This window comes from Etheostoma cragini, chromosome 1 (genome assembly GCF_013103735.1).
Source record: "Etheostoma cragini isolate CJK2018 chromosome 1, CSU_Ecrag_1.0, whole genome shotgun sequence".
Lineage (NCBI taxonomy): Eukaryota > Metazoa > Chordata > Actinopteri > Perciformes > Percidae > Etheostoma > Etheostoma cragini.
The window spans coordinates 19,020,940-19,046,621 of NC_048407.1; the positions used below are offsets into that span (position 1 = coordinate 19,020,940).

The 25,682-nt window shown below is 40.0% G+C and overlaps 2 protein-coding genes across 4 annotated transcripts; one reads left to right on the forward strand and one right to left on the reverse strand.

Annotated features, from left to right (window-relative positions):
- Positions 1-4: 4 nt before the first annotated feature.
- On the forward strand, positions 5-4,448 carry dkk3a (dickkopf WNT signaling pathway inhibitor 3a). Its single transcript, XM_034869005.1, has 7 exons — positions 5-264; positions 527-649; positions 737-796; positions 1,375-1,467; positions 2,833-2,977; positions 3,070-3,226; positions 3,337-4,448. The coding sequence occupies exons 1-7, from the start codon at positions 70-72 to the stop codon at positions 3,422-3,424; spliced, it is 861 nt and encodes a 286-aa protein (XP_034724896.1). The 5' UTR covers positions 5-69; the 3' UTR covers positions 3,425-4,448.
- A 985-nt stretch (positions 4,449-5,433) lies between these two features.
- On the reverse strand, positions 5,434-24,412 carry usp47 (ubiquitin specific peptidase 47). 3 transcript variants are annotated; one of them, XM_034868979.1, is made up of 28 exons: positions 24,086-24,412; positions 19,473-19,667; positions 18,494-18,610; positions 18,203-18,356; positions 18,015-18,111; positions 17,786-17,931; positions 17,563-17,642; positions 16,912-17,061; positions 16,623-16,718; positions 16,384-16,536; positions 15,492-15,650; positions 14,283-14,414; positions 13,997-14,073; positions 13,771-13,826; positions 13,298-13,410; positions 13,071-13,172; positions 12,717-12,924; positions 11,532-11,647; positions 11,263-11,382; positions 10,330-11,134; positions 9,942-10,117; positions 9,767-9,847; positions 9,537-9,652; positions 9,324-9,442; positions 8,281-8,411; positions 7,117-7,164; positions 6,892-7,022; positions 5,434-6,365 (listed from the first exon to the last, which is right to left on the reverse strand). In XM_034868979.1, the coding sequence occupies exons 1-28, from the start codon at positions 24,128-24,130 to the stop codon at positions 6,191-6,193; spliced, it is 4,098 nt and encodes a 1,365-aa protein (XP_034724870.1). In that variant the 5' UTR covers positions 24,131-24,412; the 3' UTR covers positions 5,434-6,190. The 3 variants fall into 3 exon arrangements, with proteins under 3 accessions (XP_034724870.1, XP_034724878.1, XP_034724881.1); XM_034868987.1 differs by lacking the exon at positions 24,086-24,412 and adding an exon at positions 20,591-20,609; XM_034868990.1 differs by lacking the exons at positions 19,473-19,667; positions 24,086-24,412 and adding an exon at positions 18,712-18,892.
- Between the last annotated feature and the right edge of the window lie 1,270 nt (positions 24,413-25,682).

The following is a 25,682-nucleotide window of genomic DNA, read 5'->3' on the forward strand; positions in this document are numbered from 1 at the left end:
AGTTTCGCTGTTTGTGTGTCTCAGCATCACTGCCACACCCTTGTCGGGAGTTGCAGCAGCAGCAGCAGCATGATGCGAGTCGCCCTGCTAGTTTTGGCTCTCACGGTAGTCTGCAATGGGATCCTCCCTGAGATAGTGGATCTAGGCATCAGTCACATCCTGGAGGATAATTCCTCCCAGGGACAAACGGAGCTGGATCGCATGTTTGTGAAAGTGGAGCAACTGCCAGAGGATCCGGAGCAAAAGCCCGATGCGTTTCATAAAGTATGCAGAGTCGCACGTCTCAGTCAGCTTTACTCATTAGGCTACATAGCATTATTTCACTCACTTCAGAACACAGCCGTTGGTATGTGTTAATTGTTGATGTTATGAGGATATTTTATAAGGATTCAAATTAAAGCACTACAGTGTACACAGCGCAAAGGCAGAGGCAGCAGTGGAAGGAGCTAGAACATGGGAATGACTTAAAATGCCTATTTTTTTAAACCTAAAATCCAGTCTCTGGTGATCTCTCCATTTCTTCTAGAGGAACAACGAGAGTGTAAATCTCAGCCCTCACCCTAATAACCTTCCTGCAAGTCGTCATCCAAATGAGACTGCTTCTGATAAAGTGACTGAAAACGAATCTGTCCACACCTCAGCAGAACAGGTAAGCCTGTAAACGTTAGACACAAGGGAGAAAGTGTTGTTTTTGTGTTTGTGAATTAAATTTAACAGATGTCCCACTTTTACTCAGGAGACAAACAACATTACCACAGCCGTCCAGTCCAGTGACCTGGAGAACAATATTGATTATGTAAGTTAACCTGTTTACCTACAGTATTTGATGCAGCTCAGAAAGAAAGTTTGCCTTTTCATATTTTCATAAGACCTTTGACTGCTCAGTTTAAATTTTTCAACATGAAACAGCATGAAAAAGATTGCATGTCTGGCATCACCATCACAGCCGCTGACTTGGCATAATGTCTGCAAATGAATGAATGAAGTGTGTGTAGGATGTGCTTTCATGTCTTTATTCAGCTCTAATCATTATTCACTATTAGTAAGAATTTCAAAGTTCAATGAAATGCTGATGTGCAGCTGACCTGTCAATTCAAAATGATGACTGTTCAAAACTGTTGATAAATATACTTTCAGGATTTGCACATTGGAGAATCAACTTTGACGCAAATGTTTATTTAATTCATAGTTTCTAAGACTGATATATTAACATTTGCTTGGCATATTTCACAAAAAAACACATTGTTTCTAAATGTAAGTAGGCCATCAGGAACGCACATATGATCTTTAGAACATAAACAATGCATGCCATCCTAATGCCAAAGTTATTTCACCAAACCTTGTAGTCAGATGTAACCCTTTCTCTCTCTTTAGGGGTGCATTGCTGAAGAGGACTGTGGGAAGGGCAGGTATTGCCTTCATGACAAGCACAACTCAAAGTGTCTGCCTTGCAAAGCAATCGATATGGTATGTTGATATAAGTGACCGCTTGCGCTATTTGGGTCAGTTTACTTTAATGCGCTGTCACACACGCACGCACACACACACACACACACACACACACACACACTCTTCCGGCCAGCTGGGGTATCTTTTTGTCTGCATTGCAGTGTGTCCACTTAGCTTCGCATGAAAGAACAGCACGTGTCAAGGTTAAATAGGAGCTCATATATCCCGTTGCTTTATCTGTCTCTCTCGCTCTCTCTCTCTCTCTCTCTCTCTCTCTCTCTCTCTCTCTCTCTCTCTCTCTCTCTCTCTCTCTCTCTCTCTCTCTCTCTCTCTCTCTCTCTCAGGGAATGTCCAAAACAAAACTAATGTTAGTAATCTGAGTTTTCTCTAAAGCAGGGATTTTCAACAGGGGGTCCTTAGAGTCAATGAAGGGGGCCTCCAAATTAATGTTAATTCTTTTCAAAAATGTAAATGTCTTAACATGATCTCAGCTTATTTCAAGCCAATATAAATCCCCACTGCTTACTGGCCTATTGGTAAGGTAGTTACGTTCATAAGTCCATCCACAGATACAGTTAATCCTACAGGTTACTGTGCCACATGTATGTGTAACATAAAAACATAATTTATTAAATCATGCCAACAATTATTAGGGTCATTTAATCCCTTAGAATTCTCTATAAAAGCTTTTGGCCACCCTACATGTTATCGTAGGCCCAGATTAATATGCAACTTAATTTCATACAATATCTGTAGTAGAGGGTCTCTGCTTCATCTCTATTTCAGTTTAAGGGTCCTTGGCTTAAAAATACATTGCACTAGAGAGTCACCCATTGTTTTTTTTAAGACTCCATAAATGTCCATTCTCCATTAATTCTGTCTTCACTGGATGAACTAGTCTCTGTTTAGCAGAATAAAAAGCAAAGGGATTAATATACTGGCAGTCTGCCACACTAGGGTACAGTGTACATGTATAATAAATACACAGAGGACAGGATCTGTGACTCGTCAAAGGCGCTGGGCAGGAAAACTCTGCATGGTAATAAGCACCGTGAGCCAAACGGCAAACAGTGGGTGTGAATGAACTCACTGCTATTAGAGACCAGTTGACCTGCTGATCTCATTTATATTTAACCAACAAAAAAAAAAGCAAACGTAATGCTTAGAGAATAACGAATGTAATTAATGCTCCGGTGAGTTTCAGCCTTTTTAAACTGAAGGTGCATGCTGTGATCTCATTTTTGTGACCTTCAAGCAACCCATATGTTACTTTTGTTGTTGTTGCATTAGATGTAAGATATCTCCTGAAAGGTTTGGCTGTGTGCTGACATGTTTAAAACTAAATGTTAGAAACATTAAAAGTATTTTTTCTTATTCTTTCAGTCCTGCACTAAGGATACGGAGTGCTGTGGTGAGCAGCTGTGTGTGTGGGGACAGTGCAGTCTGAACGCAGCCAAAGGAGAGGCCGGCAGCACTTGTCAATATCAGACTGACTGCAGCCCGGACCTCTGCTGTCTTCTCCACAAAGGTAGAGTACAACACACAGTTCAGAATGTGCTGCTTAGTGTTTCTTAACATTCTCTTGCAAAATGTGCCTGTGTGTTTTCTTTGTGTGTTCAGCCCTGCTCTTCCCTGTCTGCTCGGCCAAGCCCATTGAGCGTGAGCGCTGTTTTGGTGCCTCCAACCACCTGTTGGAGCTGTTGTCATGGGACGTTCAGGACAAAGGACCCAGGAAACATTGCCCCTGTGCAGGAGATCTCCAATGCAAGCACCTGGGGTGAGTGCAGTAAATTTAACAGCACAATAAAAACTAAATATTAAAGTTTTACATGCATGTTACTTACCGACTTTTTACCCACCACACTGTGGGGCTCTGCTTTGTGACAGACGAGGGTCCATGTGCCTTGAAGGAGAGGACTCAAGTGAAGAGGATCAGACAGACAGTCTATACTCCGAGATAGACTATATCATTTAGACGCAGCGGGATTGGATTCAGTTTCACATTTCCTTGTAAACAACTAGACAGGGGTCTGTATTGACTCCAGAGCTTTGTCGCAAAGAACAATAGTACTTTGTGTTTGTGAATACCTGTTGACTGCATCACCTAGATCATAAGCTGATAAGTTGAGTAGCAGCCTGGCATCATCTTAATATAGTGAGACCAAAGTAGAACAAAGTCCCCACCCAGTTTGCAGTCCCACTGCATTTACTGTGCACCAGGTAGAAAAATGACCCAGATACAATCAGGCTTAATGTACTGCATGATCAATAAAATAGTCTCACAGAAGCAGACAATAATTAATAACGTTCAGGCTTCCAAGACTCCCCTCAACATTACACATGTATTCATCTACAAGAAACACTACCATGAGATGTCAGCAGACTTCGGTAAAAGGTAACAGTTGGTCATATTGTCATGTAGGAAGCTCATTTGCATTCTTCTATACATGTCTGATAAAATCTTTGTTTAAGAGTAAATCTAATTCTAGCTGCTGTAATACCATTTCCTCTTCACTTTTCCTCTTTATTCCTGAGAAAGTGTTTTGGCAAACATAGTTGCTTGATCCTAACAATATCTGCTCTGCTCTACGTACTGTAATGTTTTTAAAGATCTAGGCCTAACCCTAACCTGTTTATGGCACCAAGATGACATGTTATCAAATGCACCACAAGAGAAAACACTGTCTAATATGCCATGTTGAGATTTATTCTATCTATATTGTTTTTATATATTTATTGTATGTGCGGTTTCTTTTATACATGTACTTAATTCTGTAACACTTATTTCAATTGTCCATTTTTGTCTCTCAAGCAGTATCTCATGTCCAGCGGCTTGTCAACAACATATCAGAAAATATTAGGTGTACATCCAAAACAGTAGCTTATTTGACTAAAGTCATTCAACTTAAATTCTTCTATAGATTAAACATGTACATCATAAAACTCAGACCTTGTATGAAAATTGAACAAATATCAGCATCTAGAAATGCTAAAACGAACCTTCATTTTTGTATACCTAATTAAATATTACTAAACTGACAAGCTGCCGCTTTGTCACTAGATTTCTGCTTGGAGCAATAATCCCCAAATGCAATTTTCAATTGTCAAATTTTTATCTACGCCTGCATACCTCTGTGGTGCCATACCAAACATGCCGTAAGTCCCCAACACCTCCTGCTGGTATGTGCTCGGTGTCTTCCATGCAACATCCAGTCAGGAAGATGTGATACGAATGCAAGCAATACCTGATGTATGTGTGAATGTAGCTTTACTAGACGTTAACTCACATGGAGCTGTCAAATATAATCTCTGCACTGTTCTTTAGCACTTGAAACCTGAAATGCAGCTTGTACAACTCTTGTCCTGATAAGTTTGTTTTTTAACACCAAAGCCTTTATATAAAAAAAAGAAAAAAAAAAAAAGGTGAGTAGGATGTGTGTTAAATGAAGTCATTTCAATATCAACACTGGAAACTGCAGATATGAAAAAAAGCATTTTTAATTAATTTCTAAAATCATCTTAAACTATTTTTTTAACACAGGATTTAAATCTCAAAGAAATAAACACAAAAAAAGATATTGGCATTTCTACAGTAAATAGCTGGTGGGAGCATCAGGAACCCGGAGGGGACAGGATGCTGAGCTTCAGTCCTCAGACCAGTGGCCCTTCCTGACTGAGAAGTCCAACAGGCCTTCTATACCCTCGGTCTAGCTTGCAGCAGCAGGTAGAAGCGCCAAAAAAACTTCTCACTCTCCACCAAAACCCCAGAGAGAGAGAGAGAGAGAGAGAGCGAGCTCCCCTCAGTACAACACCACACACACACACAGATGACACTAGAGATGTACACCCAGTTCATGTGGTGCAAAAAAAATGACAAAACAAATTCCACTTTCTAAACTCAAAGTCAATACAGACAACAGACGTGTGCGTGGTGCCTCACAGGACCTACCTGCATGATTACATCTGGAGCAACATAATTTACAACAAACAAAAACAAAACAGGGAGATTCTTAACTACTTGGTTTTGTTTCATTGTACTTTGTAGCCAAGGATCAATGGTCTAGGTATCAATTACTCTAGTGGAAGTGATTAACAGTTTACAAATTCTTAGTTGTTGCTTTTATTGATTCATCAAATCTTGAAGTTGTCAAAGTCACTGAGAGAGAGGTCAGGCTAAATAAGTAGTTGTTGGTTGCGTGTGCTGTTGGTTTTAACGTATTTAATGGAAGGTGAGCAATGTGAGATAAGGATGATTTCTGCAGTGCTCAGGGTGTGTGAGTATATGGACTCACAAGACACTCACAGATGAATCAGAATCAACACTATTCCTAAAACAGGAAGAGAAACACACAGTGGCAGGGAGGAGAGTGAAAGGATGTGAGGAGACTTAAATAGACAGGATGGGTGCTTTCCAGCCCAGTATCACAGTCCTTACACCTCTGCGTCCGTCTCTGGAGCTTTAAAGTCCAATTGATTCGTCTATACAGTATTTGATTCTTTATCTGTATTCAATAGCTTCTGTCCTTCCCTTTAAACTTTACAGTACAATACACTACAGTGCACAACAGGGTTTCTGAGCCAGTCCTGGAGCTCAGAGTGGAGGGTGAGAGCCTATCAGCCTCTCAACGCTGCTTGATGTTCAAGTAACTATCAGGCCCGACACTCAGACAACAGTCCCATAGCCCGCTGGCTCTGCTGCAGCAGCCGGACGATCCAGATATGAGGAGCGGTGCTCACCGCTTCAGTCCTGCACCGGGTCCTTGGCAGGACCTCCATCCAGGTAGATCTTGAGGGCCTTCTCCTTGCGTGGCGAGTAGCTGACACGGTGGCCGGTCTTGAGCAGACGGCTGCTCTCCTTCTTCATGAGCTCATTACGCGCCTCCTCCGACAGCTCCATAGGCTCCTCGGTGCTGTCCCTGCACAAAGATGACAGAAATGTTGATCTCAAGTCACAAATGTTTGAAATCAAATACACCTCTGTTGACTTCATCTCCATTTTTTTTAAGATGTTTTGGAGGATTCATGATGGGCTCAACAAAGTTGAGGAGCATTGATTATGAAGGAAGATAGAAAAAGCAGTTATGCTGCTAATGTATATGTATTCTGATGTCATCTGATGTACATGTTACTGTGTCAACACAGTTCTTCTTTGGTTCACTTCCAAATAAAGAAAATAAATTGTTTTATTTTGGATTAACTGTTTTCATTTAATTTATGCTTTGATATTAGCAATTGTGATAATATTCGTGAAAACAGATATTTTACACCATCAAGTTATTTAAAAATATACTGGCACATGCCTAATCCCAAATCACTACACTCAAATGAATAAATACGAATAGGAGATATTCATGACAAATTACTGCTTGACCATAGTTGTGTGTCTGAGCACTGGAAGAGAAACATTAAGCAGTACTTAATTGTGGACTGTAATTGTTTTACCTGTAGAATACCACAGCTCCGTCGTCACAGATGTACAGAGGCCATACGTTGAGAGTTGACACCTTAGGGTTCCAGTCCAAATCCTGGTGGATCTCCAACACAGATATATCACAAGGAAATGTTCCTCTACCCTGCACAGAACAGACGGGTGGATTCTCAGTCAGAGATGGAATAGATATGAAGATGAGAATAAGTGTCCTGTGTGAGGCACTGCATTTCACATACCTTTGCAAACTCTAGGCTTTCGAGAGGAACATCACTCATTTCACTTAGCTGGAAACAGAGGAAAGAAATTCGTCACTAAAGGCCATTTAATGGTCAAGATTCAGATCTGACAACTGTAGTGATAAAGGTGACAAGACAGAACTAGTTGTGCAGGCTTTTAATTTATTTATATACTGTACATTACTTTGCATACTGCTGTGTAGCATCTGAATTTGCCCCTGGGGAACAAATTAAAGCCTTATTGATAGAATAACTGAATTTATTTATTGATTATAGTTTGTATTGTTAACCTGAATCTGCAGAGCAACTATGTTAGTAACTAATACTAACCTAACCGATAATATAAGAAGCCTAAATTTGATTTTATTACAATAAAAACAACAAAACTACGAGTGCCCTTGTTAGCTGTGTTTAAAAGAAAACTATATTGCACACATCCACATATAGGACAAACATTAATTCAGCATTTTTCATAGAACAAGGGTAGGTAGTTGCTGTACCAGACGCACAGAGACACACACATGTCTGTTAAATGTCTGAAGGCTTTTGGAAAGAAACCGTTCATGAGTCTGGTGGTTGGTGTTCTGATGGAACCGTGTTGTCTCCCCGGGGGCAGGAGATCGAAGAGATGGTGGCCGAGGTGAGAACTGTCTTAAAACTGTTTTTTGCTCTGAGAGGTAGCGAGAGGGCAGCTAATGATTTTCAGTTTAGTGTTAATAATCTTCTGCAGTGCTTTTTGTCAGCTGCTGAGTATCCAGCATACCACGCTATAGTGGAGTAAAAAGGACAATATTTGCCTCTGAGATGTAGTGGAGTGTAAGCCGGGAGAATTTTTAATGGCGCGCAGAGCGCATTTTTACAAATTTTGAGCGTCACCTCATCTCCTACATTACTAAGTAATGATTTTGCTTTCAGTGACAATGGTTGTGCATATCTCAATGTGAACCGTTGCAGCAGTAAAACTGAACAGAGACGCTGCATCCACGCATTCAGTTTTTATTATGGAATGTAGTAAGATGTGTTATTTCGTTTATGCATTTTGCTTATGTTTGCAATGTTGGTTGACTAGCATGATAGCCCTGTAATTGTTTTTATGGTTAAACAAATTTCAAGTTTAAATTATGTGACAAACCGTGAAAAGAATCCAGCAGGACACAGCCATACCTTCTCCTTGAGTTCTTCTACACTGCTGCTCTCCAGAATAACTTCCTGGAAGGGCCCCAGCTTCATTGCAGCGGGTCTCCATCTCCGGGTCAGGACAGCTAGCTGCGACATGGACTTCATCTTCTCCGGTTCTGAGAAAAGGATCATAACAGACCATAGGTCGAGGATTTTAATTTGCCTCAAACTTTACCTACAGAAAGAACATGCTTCTTGGTACGCTGGTACTAGTTCATCTGTTGATATTTGTAACTTCATGTCATGGGTTTCCAAAAAACAGACAGACTTACAATTCCTCAGTGAACAAGAAAGAAATAAATAAAGAAAGAACGAACGACTGAAAGAACAAAAGAAAGAAATAAACTGTTTGTCTAAATATATTCAAGGACTTTTAACACCTTTTCAAGCTCTATTTATTCCTTTTCAGGACTTTCTTGAGCTCCCTTGAGGTAAATTGTCATAGTCTAAACTATTATAATTGTGCATACAATTTTTGTTGTTGCTGCGGACAGATACCCACAACCAAACTTATCACCATATCACTTATCAAATCTATATCATATAAATATAAATTATATCACCTGACAGACAACGCCGAGGGCTCAAAACCCCACAACGAGCACTTCTTAAGCTGTCATGGTGACACACAGCAGGACATTCTCGCTCACAGTCACTTCAGTGATTATTAGCTGTAGTTCTGGTAATGCAACTTTACTTTTGACAGTTGGTTGTAAAATGCGGAGATTCTTGTTTTACTACTTTAATGTAGCTCATTACTGGGAGCCCCTGCCTCCACTAGCCAACTCTATAAATAACATTCGAAGCACATTGGAACTTAATTTTATTAATGCCAAAGTGAAAAAAAGACTTTCTGGGATTTTATTCCCCCTAGCTAAAAAGTAAATGTTATGCTTTAAGCTGTCCATTTAGCAATACAACTTTTGTAGTAATTTGGAAGTCCAAGAAAAAAAAAAAACCCAATTAACCCTTTAACCCAATGTAACATATTTGAAATAAAAAATAAGAAATCGCAGAATGAGTGTTACCATTGAGAACTTCCAGGAAAACCTCCCAGTTAGAGGAGATGCTGATGTCTTCTTCATAGACATGGTAGTCCAGAAACACCGTTCCTGGGTTCTTCCACGTCTTTTTCCTGAGACGAACTCTAAACACACACACACAAACACACACACACGCACATGTAAACACCAACACTTTTTCCTCTCTTTCTATGAATGTGTACTAATAAAAAGTCTTACCTGTCAATGCTAAGGTCAAGCTTACACTGTTCTTTCAACTGAGGGAGCAGCTCCTCTTTAGACTGTCTGACAGTCATGCCCTTGGCAAACACCGTGTCCACGAGGAACTTGCAGGGCTGGGAAACCGACGGACGGACACACAGACACACACAATTTGTGTTCAGCAAGTCAGGTCATATCAACTACCGATATTTTTGAGCATAGTGACAGAAAAGCCATTTGGGTCATACCTCTGGTTCATTCACCAGTAGTTGATACACTTTCACTCTGTATTCACCCTTTTTCAGTGCTCTTCCTAGCCGAATAGTTATCTATGGGAATTCACAAAATGTGCAAGTTAAGTCAAGTACCTTCCAACTCTAACACAAAAGAATCTGACAAATCAATTCTAAATCTGATTCTGACCTTGTTATCATCAGAGAACGATGAGAGCGTTTCGTTGAGCCGTACACTCTCAAACTCCTGGTTGTTGGCGTACACCCGAAACACCTTAAACTGGGTGGAGGTGACCCCAACGTATGGCTCCAGGTTCTGTTTAAAAGCTGCTAATGTTATTCTCTTGTCCACGTGAACCACTAAACCTGAAGCAGATCACCAGAAACAATTAAGCATTCTTGAGGAAATAAAACACAGATCAACAAATTTCACTTGCCCAATATTGTCAACGCTAGTTTAATCAAGTTCTGCAAGAAGGTCATTGTAGTAATTTGCCCCTTGACATGTATTTCAACAAATTGCGCTTCCTTAAGGAAGATTAACCCTTTAAACTGCATCATAAATAGAAGGTTCGTACATTTATGTGCCTCCGATGAGGAGTCATCCTGAGAAAAAGGCTCTGATCTGAAGTACAGGTACTGAGCCTCTGCCTTGCTCTTCCCATTGTCGTCATACTCGCTGTCGGTTCCAGAGTCTTCTTCAGCAGTGTCCCAGGTCTCTTTTTTGCCCTCATGGGCTTTGGAGCGACGGCTACTTGTGATGCTGTGCGAGTCCAAGCCATTGGCCAGCTGTAGGGGCCCGCTGTCTGCATTGCAGAGTGTGTCACTGCTGTGGCTGGAGCTCAGGATGTCGCTGTCCACTGAGCTGGTGCTGCGGTCATTGTTCACCTCAGAGTCCGAGCGCTCCTCACAGGCAAAGTGGTTCTCAGGGTCAGAGGAGGCGCTGCTGCTGCCCCCCGCTGTGGCCCTGATCCGGTTCTCCAACTCTCTGTTGTCTGCAGCCACACAGAGTGAAGAGTTTGAGTCCTCTTGGGTTGGGCTTTCAATATGTTCAAAGTCGCTGGTTTCAGAGCTTTTCTGGCTGTCACTGGGGCTGGAGCCTTGCTGCTGCTGCTGCTGCAGCGACAGATTCTTTAACTTTTCTGTGCTCTCCTCGAGGATAGCATCTACAGATTTCCTGTTACCATTTGAACCCTCTAGGGGCACATCACAGTCACCTCCTACGTTTTGGCAAAGAGTTCTGTTGGCCAAGGTACCAGGAGACTGCTCAGGCAGTAAGACTAAGAGCCGAATTGTATTTCCGTGACGATCCAACAGTTTCCACAAGACTGAGTCAGTAAAAGCAACCTGATGATCTGTCGACTCAGAGCTCTCTACAAAAACCTGATAAAAAAAACAAAATGAAACACGAATGTGAACAAGTGTTCAAGTAGATTTTCGGATACAAAAACGGCGCAACACATTGGAAACATGGCAGCACATAAGTGAGACTTAAAAGAAAATGTGGGGACCTTGTTACTCCTGAAGAACCCTTCAGCTTTCAGTGTCTTGTTTGGAACATATAGGAGCCGCAGGTCATTATAGCAGCGCTCCAGGACCACACGCATGCTTTCTGCAGATAGCCCTGTAGCCTGGGAAGAGACACATTCATAAGGCTAAGGTCTGACAGACTGATCACTTTCTTACAGCTAATACATACAACTTATTTTACACAATTTTTGGTATTTAAAAGTTTAGAAAGTAAGAATAGGGGCGGTTAAGAAACTGAGCAGGAGGACACCTGTGCAATAAGCTGCTTGAATTCAGTGATCGTCTGGTTCAAGTACGCCCGAACACTGACTGGAGAGGCGATGTTCTCACTCTTCAGATCCACAACATGGACCTTCACCATTACCTCTGTAGAAAGTCAGAAACACACCCAGACAAAGCAATTATATTCATTTGATTGGTATTTAATAGTACTTTCAGTTAAACACGTCATTTACAGTATTAACCCATTTTAATGGCGTGAATTTCTTATGGAGATTAAAGTTCTTTTCGGCCTAGCAAACCTTTAAAACTTTTTTTCACATGCTGTTGAAACAACTAGTAAATTTAGAAAAACTACAACACCACACCGGATCGAGCTAGACCGGAAATAAAACAGGCCGCACACACTTGTTTGGGCTTGCAAGCCGGCCGAGGAGCAGTAACGTTACGTTTTGAGTGGATGGAAAGCGGGAGACGCCCAAATGGATGCCATTAAGTTTCTGAATGGAAAGTTTACTTTGTAAAAGTTGCCAAATGATTCCATTGACAAGACCAAAGTGATCTGTGTGTTTAGTTGTTGTAAACTGAGCTATAATCGCAGCACGTCCAGTCTGAAATACCACTTGATGGCCAAGCACACAGCTGATGCCAATTCTCCGCCCCCTCGTGAAAGTATTTTTTTTTTTTAACCCTTTTCTTGATGGACATTGATGGTGTAACATTGTATGACAGATCATTTGCTCCAAGTGAGAATGTTGTGTAAATTGAACACTACAGTAGGCTGTATGACAATGTTGTTTTCAATTTAAAAAAAATTAAAAAACATTCACACAAAGCAAGCTTTTCAACTTTTCCATGTTGATAAGAGCATTATAATGACAAAAAAATAATAATAAGACAAAAAGAAAATCAAAGGACATTTTGAATAGATTAAAAATTGCAATTAATTGTGAGTTAACTATGAAATTAATCCAATTAATCACGATAAAATGTTTTAATTGTTTGGCAGCACTGATACTTGAACATCTACATCCATCATTGGTGTGTACAGTCCATTTGCTCACAACTATCAGCGTTGGTCTGCATTAAGTGGAGACTACATTAGGACTCTGCTTCCTGGGCTTTAAAATCATACTTTTTTTAAGTAACTGCACATAATTAGGGACAGCCCTTGTAAAACAAGATGAGTATAATCCAACAGAAGCAGGCTACTGACCTCCAGGTTTGTAAGGCTGGAACGCTTGCTCTGGTTTGCGGGTCTCAAGCAGTAGGTCAAACATATAAGAGGACTTGACTCCTCCCAGCAGCAGGCCCATCGGTGTGTCCTCCTCCCCTTCGTAAGAGCGCTCCAGGTACTCGTGGAACTCGTCATACTTTACCAGGCGGCAGCAGTCCAGAGAGACCAAGTCCTCCAGCTCCATCAGCTGAGGTACAGAACACACACAGTGGTACAACACAATAATGCAAAAAATAATAGTTTTTACTCTTACATTTAACAACCAAAGGTCAGCTGAAGAAATGTATTGATTAGCTATGTTGTTGGGAAAAAAAATCCAATAAACCAACAAACCTTGTAGGCCATTTCTGTTGCTTCTTTGAGAGTTTTGTCTTTGTGTACTTCCAGCTTGCTCTCCATCATCATCTTTACAGGATGCATGCAGAAAAGCTTAATCTGGAGGTAAAAATGGTGAGAGCAATAACAGTTAAAATTGCTTTAAAAAGAAAGGCAACGCGTCAACTGGTGCTCAATGAGAAGCAAAACAATAAATCTTGAACAGATCCAAAAGGACCACGTACCTTGCAGGTGTTGCGCTCAATCTCCCTCTGTCGCTTTTCCTGTTCTTCGGATTCTTTCTCCTTTTGAACCAAACTCTTTATGTGCTCTGGGAAGTCTTCTGCAGATAAATACTCTGCAGTCGGAACAGACAGGGTACACATCAAAACTGCATATTAATTCTAAGATCAGCACATTCAAGGCAACCCTAGTAATAGAAACATAAAAATTAACATCTGCATAAGCCTGCCACACTGAAGGGATGTAATGGTATTGTTTCTACTGGTGTGGGGCACATCAAGGTGGACAAGATCTCAAGCTATTGGTTCTTAAAGCGCCAGGGCTAGAAAAATAGTCACTTAAATGAACATAATAGGACGGAATTATCCAATTAATCACATGATCACAATGCCTCCAACAAGTCTCTTACACTACCATATAGGCAAAAGTAATTTTGCCACTACCTACAGCAGATTGAATTTAATTAATTTCTTACTTGCATTCCTTGAGGGATCTTTCAATCTATAAATAAGCATATATGCATTTGTAGAGCTGTTGGGGAAAAAAAGAATGTCATATTAATACATGTCAGAGAGAGAGAAAGAGAAAATATAGTTCTGTCAGCCCTAAGAGAAGCTGCTACATGCTTCAAAAGAAACATGAAAGAAAATGAACAAAGAATGAACATGAACCTCTTGACTTTGATATGATTGATAACTCACCTTGCAAAGGCACTGGAATAATAGCCTCTGCTCCCTGAGGACCCGCCATGTGTCTTCCTGATATCATCTTGGGTGATCTGCCCAACAGCAATGCACAGAACCATACTGAATCATTCAAACGATACAACCATGTTAATGGTAACTAGAATGTTAAAATTAATCTGACGTTGTTTGCTTAGTTTATGACTAACTGATGACCAACACTGATATAGTCTGGTGAGTCTTTCTGACCGACATTTGAAGAGCTGCAAGAGGACAAAACAGGTTACTGAGGGCTGAGGCTGACCTTGCTAACATGCTGATCGTTGAAACTGTACCACTGGCCATCACTGTAGGATTTGATGCAGGCGTAGTAGTGGCCACCTGCAGCGCTCCCAGAATGGACCATGACGGAGAACAGCTCAAAGGTCAGTAAACTCTGAGAATAGACAGAGAAAATCTTATTGTTCACAGAAAAGCAACAGCCAAGCTTTGGTTTGTTGATGCTCAACATGCAGGATTAACTGATGCTGACAACAGGGACATCTACTAATGATACCACACTTGCAATAACAAGATATAAGCTGAAGATATGCTTTATTTGCAAAGCTACAGTCACATTGAAAAAGCAGAAGAAAGCATGCACAGCAGGGAGATACAGCTCATATTTCAATTTTATGAAACAAAAACACTGTGACCTGCAAAGTGCTGGCTGGGTCATCATCTGGAAAGTGCAGTGCACATTATGAATGAAAGACAGACATTTCATGTAACAAGGAGAGGGACGTAATGCATGACATAACTTGGCAATAATTTTTTATTATGCATTATGATTCTTTTGCACACTAGCACTTGATTTTGTTAGTCAACATTTGCGTATATGTACTTTGGTTGGGGTTTTTATAGGGTTTTATGTGTTTATGTAGTTAGTTTTTTATGTTCTGAGAAACAACTACACTAAACTTTTCAGCTTTGTCTGCCAGCAGACAGTTGCTCAATAACATTTCCAGGAGTCTCCCCCATCACTACGATATTGCCACAGCAACTACAGATGGGAGACGATGTAGAGGAAACACCAACATAGGGAGGCATTAAGGGCCTTTAGTAGAGCTCAACTGCTCTCTGAAACTCTGAGGAAATTGAACTAAATCATTTGGAGTTTTGATGATGGTGGTGTATAAAACAGTGATCCACAATCTGTTCAATTGTGTTGAGAGCTGGTGCCTGCGGAAGTCATTGCCTCAGCGATTCACATCATTTTTATTCTCAAACGACCCCTTATGTCCAGTATGAAAGCATCTCTATTTATCAGGGGGTTTTCTTCTTTTATTTATGCAGGTTATAAGAATATCCTAGCAGCAGGTAAAAGCTTTTTCATTTTTAGCTGTTTTAGCTTTCAAAAACTTGATTGGGACATCTCTAGTTATATGCACTTTCACACACTCTTCAAAAAACAAGGATAATAACAACTATACACAAATATATACTGTATTTAGCAAGTGGTCAAGAGGATTACCTTTGGCTTCAACACCCTCTCTGTGCTGCCAGTGCTGTCCAAGCAGATGCCCTCATCCACACAATCATCGGTGGAAAAGTCGTTGCTCATCTGGTCGCTGTGGCAACTTCCTTCATTCTCTGCTCCACTGTCAGTGCAGCTCTCTGTCTGAGGTGACTTCTAGAGAGGCGGTCATTTCAAAAACAATAATTGTGAGGGGTTCAAATGTGTCACAAACTCAAATCCCAGGTGTTTTCTTTTTACTTGATCAAATTAAAAACAGCAGATACCGGTTACATATCTGGTGTTGTCATTATGGCCTAAAAGGTGTTTGTACATGTATATAGCCCTAGTGTTGTTTCATACTAATGAACACAGAAGCACTATATTATGCACCAAAAAAAAGAATTATACAGGGGTATCATATGTTGTTCCCTCACTACTAGATGTATTAGTATTGAGAGGGTATAAATATTTCCCCAGCGGGAGGTATCCAGCATGTGATCCAGTCCTGGACAGAACACTATAGTGGATTTAACACTTGAGAATGTCAACACCCAATGGATTACAAAAGATTACAACTGAAAATATTTTTCTGTATAAGATATCATCTGGAAGCGACTAAGCGGATGTTTGTGTAGAATGTGAAGAGATTCCGTTTAGGGATGTCCTGTGATATCACGCTCACGAGAATAAGAATGGGATAGACGGACAACCTAAAAACATAATGCCTCCGGCATAAAAACATAACCACTTCTTATGTTGTGTTATGGATGGCTAACAGGAGATAGAAAAGAAGAAGAAAAAACACATTTGATTTAAGCCACAAAACATTCACTACTCTGAAGACTTATTAATCAAACATAAAATCAAAAATAGTGGTGGAAACAGGTATTGCCATTTCTGCTCTCACCTCATCTTCCACATCCATGAACGGACTCATGTCGAGCTCATCAGGGAAAGTCATGCGGTCGTTAAGTTTGATGCGATGCATAGTGGTGTAGTCAAAATCAAACCGCTTCAGCTGCAGTGTCAGCAGGTAGGGTAAGTGCAGAAATCTCAGACCCTGTGTAGAGAGGCATCAGGCGGGTCAATAGCAGAACACTGTCTTTACTGAACACAACTCCCACATCCCATTTTAAGTGTGCTCACCTTCCGGGCGTCACATTTCTTCTTGCAGCGTTCACAGAAGTACTGGTTGGGCCCGTCAAGAGTTTCTGGTTGGATGAAAGCCTGCAAAGCCTCTTCCTGTGGAAGAAAACATTGTTTCAGGCCCATTTAGATGGAATCCAAAATACTAAATGGTCGTTAACTGTTTTAAACTAAGCTGCCAGTACCGAATTGAAGGCAGTAGTTTTGACTGATTGTTTATTGTTAATTTAAATCACGGCTGCCAATGTGTTAAATGTTTAAAGGAAGGAAATGTGGAGAGAAAACCCACCACACTGCCGTAGGCCTGACTGGCTCCGAAGGGTCTGATCACAAGAGGGATGTCCAGGTAAGTATCAATCCTCCAGCTCTCATAGCCACACTCCAGACAACGGACATAATCCTTCAGTTTCCCCTGGTACAGCTGGTTGATCAGGTCAGCCTGAGGATATGAGGCATGACAGTCAGGCCTTCTCAGCCATTTTTCACTTGTAACAATACAGCATCTGTTTAAGTTGCGAAATGTTCTCTTCCTGCTACATTTGCTCTCTATAAAAGGAGGCACCAATGTGAAACCAACTGCCATCCAAAACGATAGATTAAAAATAGATACAATAAATACATTAAAAACAACTTTGAATGTATTGCCCCACTAGTGGTAAGTATCCTTTATAGTAGTTTGTTATTGTTTTTTCATGGGGCTCAATCACATGCATTTATTCTGTGGTAACCAAGAGCTTGTGTGTACAGACCACATGGCTGTGAATACGCACATTGGATTAAGTGTTTGCAGTTTGTAATTCACTCCTGAGATAAGAAACAGCTAGGGGCTTATTAGCACATTTCACTTTCCCCACAGTAGCTCTTTTGTTTTCATTGGAGGGGGGGGGGGGGGGCAGTTGTTGTTGCCTTAAGTCTAGGAAAAGTTCTTGCTTTCTTCTACCTGCTCTGTCTGCTTCCACTTTTGCTCCAGGGCATCAAACATGACTCTGCACAGCTCCTGGACGTCATGCTGCTGCCAAGCTAAAAACAAAAACAAAAAAACACACACACACAAAAGGTGTAATTGAGTGTACAGATACAGAGGAATATGGTCTCTCCTTTCACAAGAAAAAAAATGCAGACAGGACATGTGAGCCTAGCCACAGGGGAGTACAAATGCTCACCTTCGCTGCTGTCCCAGCCAAAGCTCCGCGTCACATCGGTGGTCTCGATCGCCCGTTTCTTACTAGTCTGCAGCAGAACAAACAGCCTCTGCAGCTGGTAGGGTATACTGGTGACTGGATCCTCTTCAGTCTCCTCAAACTCCCAGCTGAAGTTGGACAGGGGTTAAAAAAATATTAAAAGTTGTACTTCGCAAGTAAAACTTCAGAATGACTTTGCGAGTTTACTTACTTGTAGAGCGCATTTCTGAACTCCGGGGTCATGAACAGAGTTTGTAGGAGACTGTTCAAATAGCAGGTCATAGCTTGGTTGACCAGACCTACGTAACCTGGGGGGAGGGAAGAAGAGAGGCAAGAGACAAGTAGTAAGAGGATAGCTGGAGTTGTATGTAAGGTGACAAACAGGAGACAAGACCTCACCCGTATCAGATTTGTTGAGGATGGACGAGTAGGAGTAAGACGGACTGCTGTAGTCACCACTGCAGCCTGCAGTGCCATCTCTCGGTAGGGGCCCGATTATCCGCTCCTGGGAACTGTCATCCAGCCCACTGCTGTCTGCTGTTCCTGACTCATCCTGCACGCATAAATACAACAAGCAACCTTTTATTAACACTTTTACAACTTTAAGTTCAAAAACCAAACTCACTCCACTAGCACTAGCAAAATGTTACTAGGAAATTAGGAACTAATTGATAATCTTGTACTACTCACCGATGCAATCTGGGGCTGCTCTCCATCCTTGTCCGTGAGCTGGAGGAAATTCCTCTTCCCACCAGGCTCAAACCCAGAATCTGAAAGGGGCATCTCACTGCTGTGGTCCAGTGGCACCTAAAGGGAGGCAGAGTTAAAATAAAAATACCATCAAAACAATCCTTGGAAAATGTAGACAACCACCTTCAAAAACAAGTCTACAAATTGTATGAGCTCACAAGACGACTTAGATTCCCCCCCATATCATTTCAGCAAATTCTCTGTATTGACGCGTAAAATGAAAGTTGCTTGAAGCCAACATGAGAGCAATGCTATGTTGCAAAAGACTTTCTGTCTTTCTCCCGGGTGTGCTGAAGACAAGCAAGCAAAGTGCTGCAGTGGAAACATACAGTGGCTTAATCCACTGACCTAATCAGTGAGATAACAACAGACACAGCACCGGGCTTTGGCCTGGGTCAGCAGCAGGATTAGCTTGTGCTCATTTAAGAAAAGGGAGTGATATGCAACAAATATAGACAACACTGAGGGAGCGCATTAAGAATGCATTCATTCATATAAGAGTGCTCTCCCTTAGCAACGCCATTCTTACCCACTTTGTTCTCTTTATAGAAGAGAACGACGGTATGGCAAAATCCTTTTTTGAACACCAATAGCATGAATGAAAAATAAACTGTAACCTCTTCACAGACACTTTGGCAATTTTCAACTAACTTTGCATAATAACAATTTGGGTAGTATGTGTAAAATAAATATAGTAAACTCTCTTCCCCCCCCCCCCCCCATGAGACTGACTCGTTTGTTGCTTGAACTACAGCCTGTCCTTGCACATACAAACTTGTGTCCGTATGTCTCTCTCACTCTCTCTAAAACGTCAGCCTACAACCCAGTTGAGATCCATAATAACACAGAATGGAAGATGTATGTGGAAAACCATTTTCACATGTTGGCAGAAACAAAAGGGATTAATGAATTTCCTAACCATGTCGGGCGAGTTTCCCCAAGCAAGGTCAAAAGTGGCTTTCACATATCCAGCTTTGTGGGCAACATCTTCATATAGTTTGGAGAGGGTGGTAGAAGCAGGCAGGTTGAGGGTCAGCCTCTCATTGACCGTCTTTGCACTGGTGATATCCTGAATGATACACAGCACTCTGGGCTCCTCGGCTGCATTTTGGATCTGCAAATCAAGATGAGGGAAAACATTAACATAACATTTTCATTCTGTATTTTGTGTTGTTTGCACAATGTACTAGCGAAAGGCTGAGTGTTAGAATAAACGGTTAGGAAGACGACACATATCAGAAACACAGCAGTAAGCAAAAGAAAAATACCACCTCGTGTCATGCCTCAGTACTGTAATGTGTCAAAGCCTCAAAAAAGAAAATATCAGAAGATGGAATAGAATATTTAATTAGATTTATAATCTTGTTTACTTATTTAATCAGTTAATTACAATTAAGTGAGAATGGTAACAAATTTAGACTAGACTATGGTATTTAGGCAAAGTTTTTATTTATTATTTAGAAAAACTGTCTTCTAGTCCTAAAAAATAAGGTATAAAAAAGCCTCATTTTGGTATATGATTACATTTTTATTTTATTTTTAATTTACATTGAATACTTACCTAGGCTATTGAAAACTGTCCCACACTCTAATCTTGTTTACTTTTCTTCTTGATCAGATACTGCCTAATTTAAATAATACTGTACTATTGTAATATTAATGATAAACACAGCTGTATTTGAGAAGTTGGGCCTAATTTTAGACAACATTCTATTGCTCAATGAAGTAAGGAACAAAAAATAATACTATCCTTTTGGTTTCAGAACCCTAACTCAAGTACTTTATTGGTATGTTTGTATGGGCATTTCAATTTCAAATATTATTATTTCTTTTTTGAATTTGTTTTACAGGACACAACTTCCAGTATATCATTGAAGTGGTGATTGTTACATTGCATGTCTCTTATGTTTGATAAAGCGGTTTGTGAGGCTGACTCTTGATAAAGAAAGTTCTCACGGTGCCGCTACATGCATCTACAGTACTTTATTTAACGCCATGCTTTTTCTCTCTCCCACACCACACACAAGGCAAGGCTACCTGAGAAATCCTCTTCATCTCATCAAAAATATTCTGTCTGCAACTCCAAAACACACCCTAATGATATATGGAGATATTCAGGGTTAAGAACAATATAAAACAAACGCAACAAGGAAATAGGTTGTAAAACATGAAGCAGATTTAGGCTAAATTAGCCTGACTTGTCTGCCTACACCCATCACTGTTTGGCTAGAAAAAGCAACCTCTTACCTGATGAAAGGTTCATAATTACAGGAACATATATTCAAGTTATTCCTGTTTTGCAAACCTCTCTTTGAGGTTTGTGATCTTGGCAAAATGTGACAGGTCCTATGAAGTAGCTGCAGCTGACAACACACAAGTGTATTATGAGATTAAAGGTTATTTTTACCGTGCATATAATCACAAGGTGCCGACATAAAACCACATGTACTGCAAAGCACAGACAGCATTTCTGTACAGCTGCAACGGATTCTAAATGGCAAAAAAATAATGACAGGCTGTAAGGTTGTAAAATATCAGTTTCCATTAAATCTTAATTTAACAAAATGTAACCTAACTACAACTGCATATGGCACACACACAAAATCACAACAGAACAGAGATGCTGGTTGTGAATTTACCTAAAGCCAAAATTCTAATTAAAATACAATTTATTGCTGGTGGCACATTTTTAGACTTAACCTGACACTGTGGCAAGCAGTGGTGGATGAAGTATTCGGATCCTTTAAGTAAATAAAAGTACTAATACCACATTGTAGAAATACTATATTACCAGTAAAAGTAATGCATTGAAAATGTTACTTAAGTAAACATGTGTTTAATCAGAAAAATGTACTTAAAGTATTACAAATAAAAAGTACTTGATGCAGAGAACTCTTCACATTTTAGAAACAGGAAATTAACTTGGATCAACTACAGTATCCAAAAAAATGCAATTTGACAAGTCAAGAAGCATCTTAAAATCCAAGATAATTGAAATGTTCTTCTTATGAAAGAGCATGAGGATATGCCAATATTACTTTAACACCATTTTAATTCCATCAAAAATACAAAGTCATTCACTAGCCACCCCACCTTAAATGTTACAGGGTTGTTTGTGTAAGTGTTATTATATAACTGTGATTATTAAATGAGCGTCTCTCCTCACAAGTTTCATGGAATCAACAACAAAAAGCTCTGAGTATCCTCTGGAATCCCACACCACCATCAACACCAAACTGCAACTTGAATTACCAACCCTTGAGCTCATGCCTTTTTCTACAACATTAGTCAATAATTTGTAACCTCTCCATCAATTTCAGCAACAGAGTATATTGGAATATTGGAAGTTATATTTCCCTTTATGTTCCTGTCCAACCAGTATGTCTATAGAGCTAAAAAATAGTCTGATGTATATTGATGGCCAGCTGATTCAATGGTGCGTTTATGCCACCTGGGAATATCAGCGACCGCCCCCCGTGATTACTTTTTTTTTTCTGACTGCCAGCGTTCACACGATGAGTGTTCTTCTCCTGTTATATTGGCATAACAACTTGTTGCATGACTGCCACCAACTGTTGGGCGTAGCCTAGAGCATAAGGAGTGTAAAAACATGGAGGCCGCGATAAAGGTTTGCTGCTGTTTCCTTGTACGTGCATACAAACAACACATCCGCACTGGTGTTTGTTTGAGTTATCTGCAGGACAACAAACAAGAAAGGACAGATTTTTTTATACATAGGCCTAAATATGAATAATTTGAAACATGTTATGTCTGTTCAGGTTTCTTGGCAGAGGTGTTTGACCACCATAAACAGTTTATCGTCATTTAAATATTTTCAGTGAACCAAACATGACAACATTAAATGTCAGTTGTCAACAACACGTCACCAACTGGGAAACTCTGTTAGCAAAATCTAGCCCGAGTTTCCCACAGGAAGTGACGTGAATTATGACGTTTGCAATGGGAAAAATGTTTTTCTGATACCCATGAACACACGTACTTAACTTGTTGGGAAAAAAAAAAAATTGAAATTTAAAAAAAATTTAAAAACTTAACTGCAGGAAAACTGCTGCTAAAGTTTCAACAACAGGTTTCACATCTATTTCAAACAAATAGAAAACAAGAGTTTTCTAACTTTGCTGAAATTCTGAAAAATCCTAATTTACGGCCAAAGTTTTTAGCAAACAAACCTATTTCCTCCTTACAAGCTCGAGACATCTGTCTTTAAAAAAATAAAAGCTTGCAGCTTTATTAGATTTGATCAATAGTAGCTAAAGGCTATACTATTACTATGAAACATTAAAAATTCAAGTGTGGGCAGTGCTTCATCAGAGAATCCAATTTTTCCACCAGCCCCAATGTCAACGAGTGACGTCCTATTCTTGATGTATGACTCTGCAGCTGACGTAAATGCAGCCAAAGTGCTATAAAACAAATCAAACAATAGGACTTCACGTTACCCTATACATATACGTAAATACAAAATAACACTTGAATATGGCTGTCATGCCAAAAGAATATTCTAGGACCTTTTTGCTAAAATCCACTCTTAATCTGAGCCAACACGACAGCACACAAATTAACATTAATGGTGTTTACAGCAGCTGTAACGTTAGCAAATTCATTTTCTACTTCGACAACATACAACCATCGTAGAGTAAAAGATTGTTACATGTTACGCAAGGATCATATTGTACGTCGGCAGCTTCCCACCGATGCAAACATTGCAGGATAAACTAACGTAAGAAACACTGTGACATCTGAGTTCAAAATAGGAAGGGCGAACATTTCAGACCAATATTGATACTAACATTATTACACGAAATAAAAAATAACGTTAGCTAGTCAAATCCGCTAACATTAGCGTTAGCTTGCAAATGTGACAAGCTAACGTTCACAGTAATGCCACAAATTCTATTCAAAACAATTTGCAAACACGGACAAGGAACAAAGTAACGTTATCCAGCATTATAAAGCTAGCATTAGGGGTAGCTAAACGTTGCTTCAACACGGCCAGCCTGGTTCATCGATGTAGCTTTTTGCATTGGGTTTAGCAACTTCAAAAACATCTAACGTTAGATAAGCTTGAGTTGTTGCCATCAACCACTTGAAAAGCTAACATAAGCTAATGTTACTTGGGGCTAACTACTGTTGACAAATGTCTGTTTTGGGGGATAACTGTCAACCACATTTTTAAAAGCTCAGGAGTTTTCTGATGTTCAAAGGCTAGATAACTTAATTATAATTGTGTTAAAGCTTTAACTGACCGTCATAAACTCACTTTATCTGAGATGCACTGAAGCTAGCCGATGTTAGCAAGCGTTATAACGTCAGTTAGCCATGTCACGATAGGCCGTCCAAGTGTTAGCAACTGAGAGATAGCCTCTGAACGATAGCTACACCAAGATCGCCAACTCCCAAAGTGGGGCAAAACTTTTGCCATTATTAATGAGCATGGTCTACAATGGTGACAGCTAACGCCAAGAGCCTGAGTCTCCAACCTAGGCAGCAGGGTACGCGATTTAACCTCACCTCTTTGGGTACGAACTGGTTCTCCTGGCTAGGCACCATTTCCATTTGTGCGACAGTTTAGACAAGAAGCATCTATCCGGACAGGGATGTCAGCGAAACAACGTCGCAGCGGTCAACACAAACATAATGTGTGTCCTGTTTGTTGTAAGTTTGGATGCTTGGATAACAAAAATAAACTTGCCAGAACTTGTGTGCTTATCTAAGATACCTCAACACTCACGTTACACTACCCAAACACAAAGTGCCCTGCTATAGCTACATGGAGAAAAATGGCCGGTGTTTTACTCCGCGAGAGCTTTGGCGTCACATTCCATCCAGACAAGCGTGCGTGATGTGTGCGGACAGGATGACGTCTGTGTGTGTGTGGATGTGTGTGTGTATAGGGACACAGCGCTGACAGGAACACACGTAAACACGGCGTTATATGGGTTAGCTTTTGTGATAGAGTGCCGTGGGTCAGTTTGGCAATGCTTTCAATTGAACAATGCATTGTTTTCAATCCGATCACAAAGCAATTTTGATAGATTACATTAAGTGAAGTGCACAACCTGGTTTCATAAAAATGTCACCTGGATGACCACGTTCTGGTTTAAAGATTTAGTACACACACACACACATACAGTTTTAGTTAGGGCTGTCAATTGATTACAATATTTAAATCGTGATTAATCAAAGTTTCAAGATTGAAAATCCTTTATTAATCTCACAATAAGGAAATTGACACTGTTGCAGCACCAAGGGATAAGAGGAAAAGTAAAAGAAATACAATAACACACTATATTATAATTAAAGAGCGGAATATCGTATGATTGTCCATAACTCTGTTCAAAATGTACAAAATTAATACTTAAATAAATACAGTTTCTTACTAGGCTACTTAAACACTTAAAGAAAACTCACCTTTAAAGCTAGTTCACTCTCCTCATTTCCTTCTTCCATATCAGCCAGGAGTTCAGTTTTCATTAAAAAAAAAAAAAAAAAATATATATATATATATATATATATATATATATATATATATATCATTATTATTTTACCAAACACATCAAATTTAAGACAACATCTAGCTCCTATATCAAAGTCGATATTTAAAATTAAAAAAAAGGTTACAATGATGGAAAGTATTGTTTTCTGTCTAACAGAACTGGCTTTAGTGTTGTATCTTTTACTTGAGTCCAGCATGTCATACAATATAGTAAGTTGGGGGTGATCATTGAATCAAAATATAGTTTTGCTGTTGAATTTGTTAGGCATCTTCTTATATACCTGAAATTGGCCAGATTGTATTTCGATATTTGCATTAGGTTTTCACTTGTTATTTGAAGGTTAAGGTGGAGTCAAGGATGATACAGAGATATTTGACATGAGAGAAAACTTGAATGTTCTCACCAGACACATAAACTTTAGGATCACAGTCAGAGGCAGTGTGTCTTTGTAGAAAAAGTTTTTTGACATTAAGAAACAGGTGTGAATCTCAAGAAACTCAAGGATTCTAAACGGTAGTCCACAAGCCAGTGGGTAACGATGCAATGAGTACAGCCATAGCCAAGGCTAGACTACTTAATGGTGTACATTACCCAAAAATAGTTTAAAACTT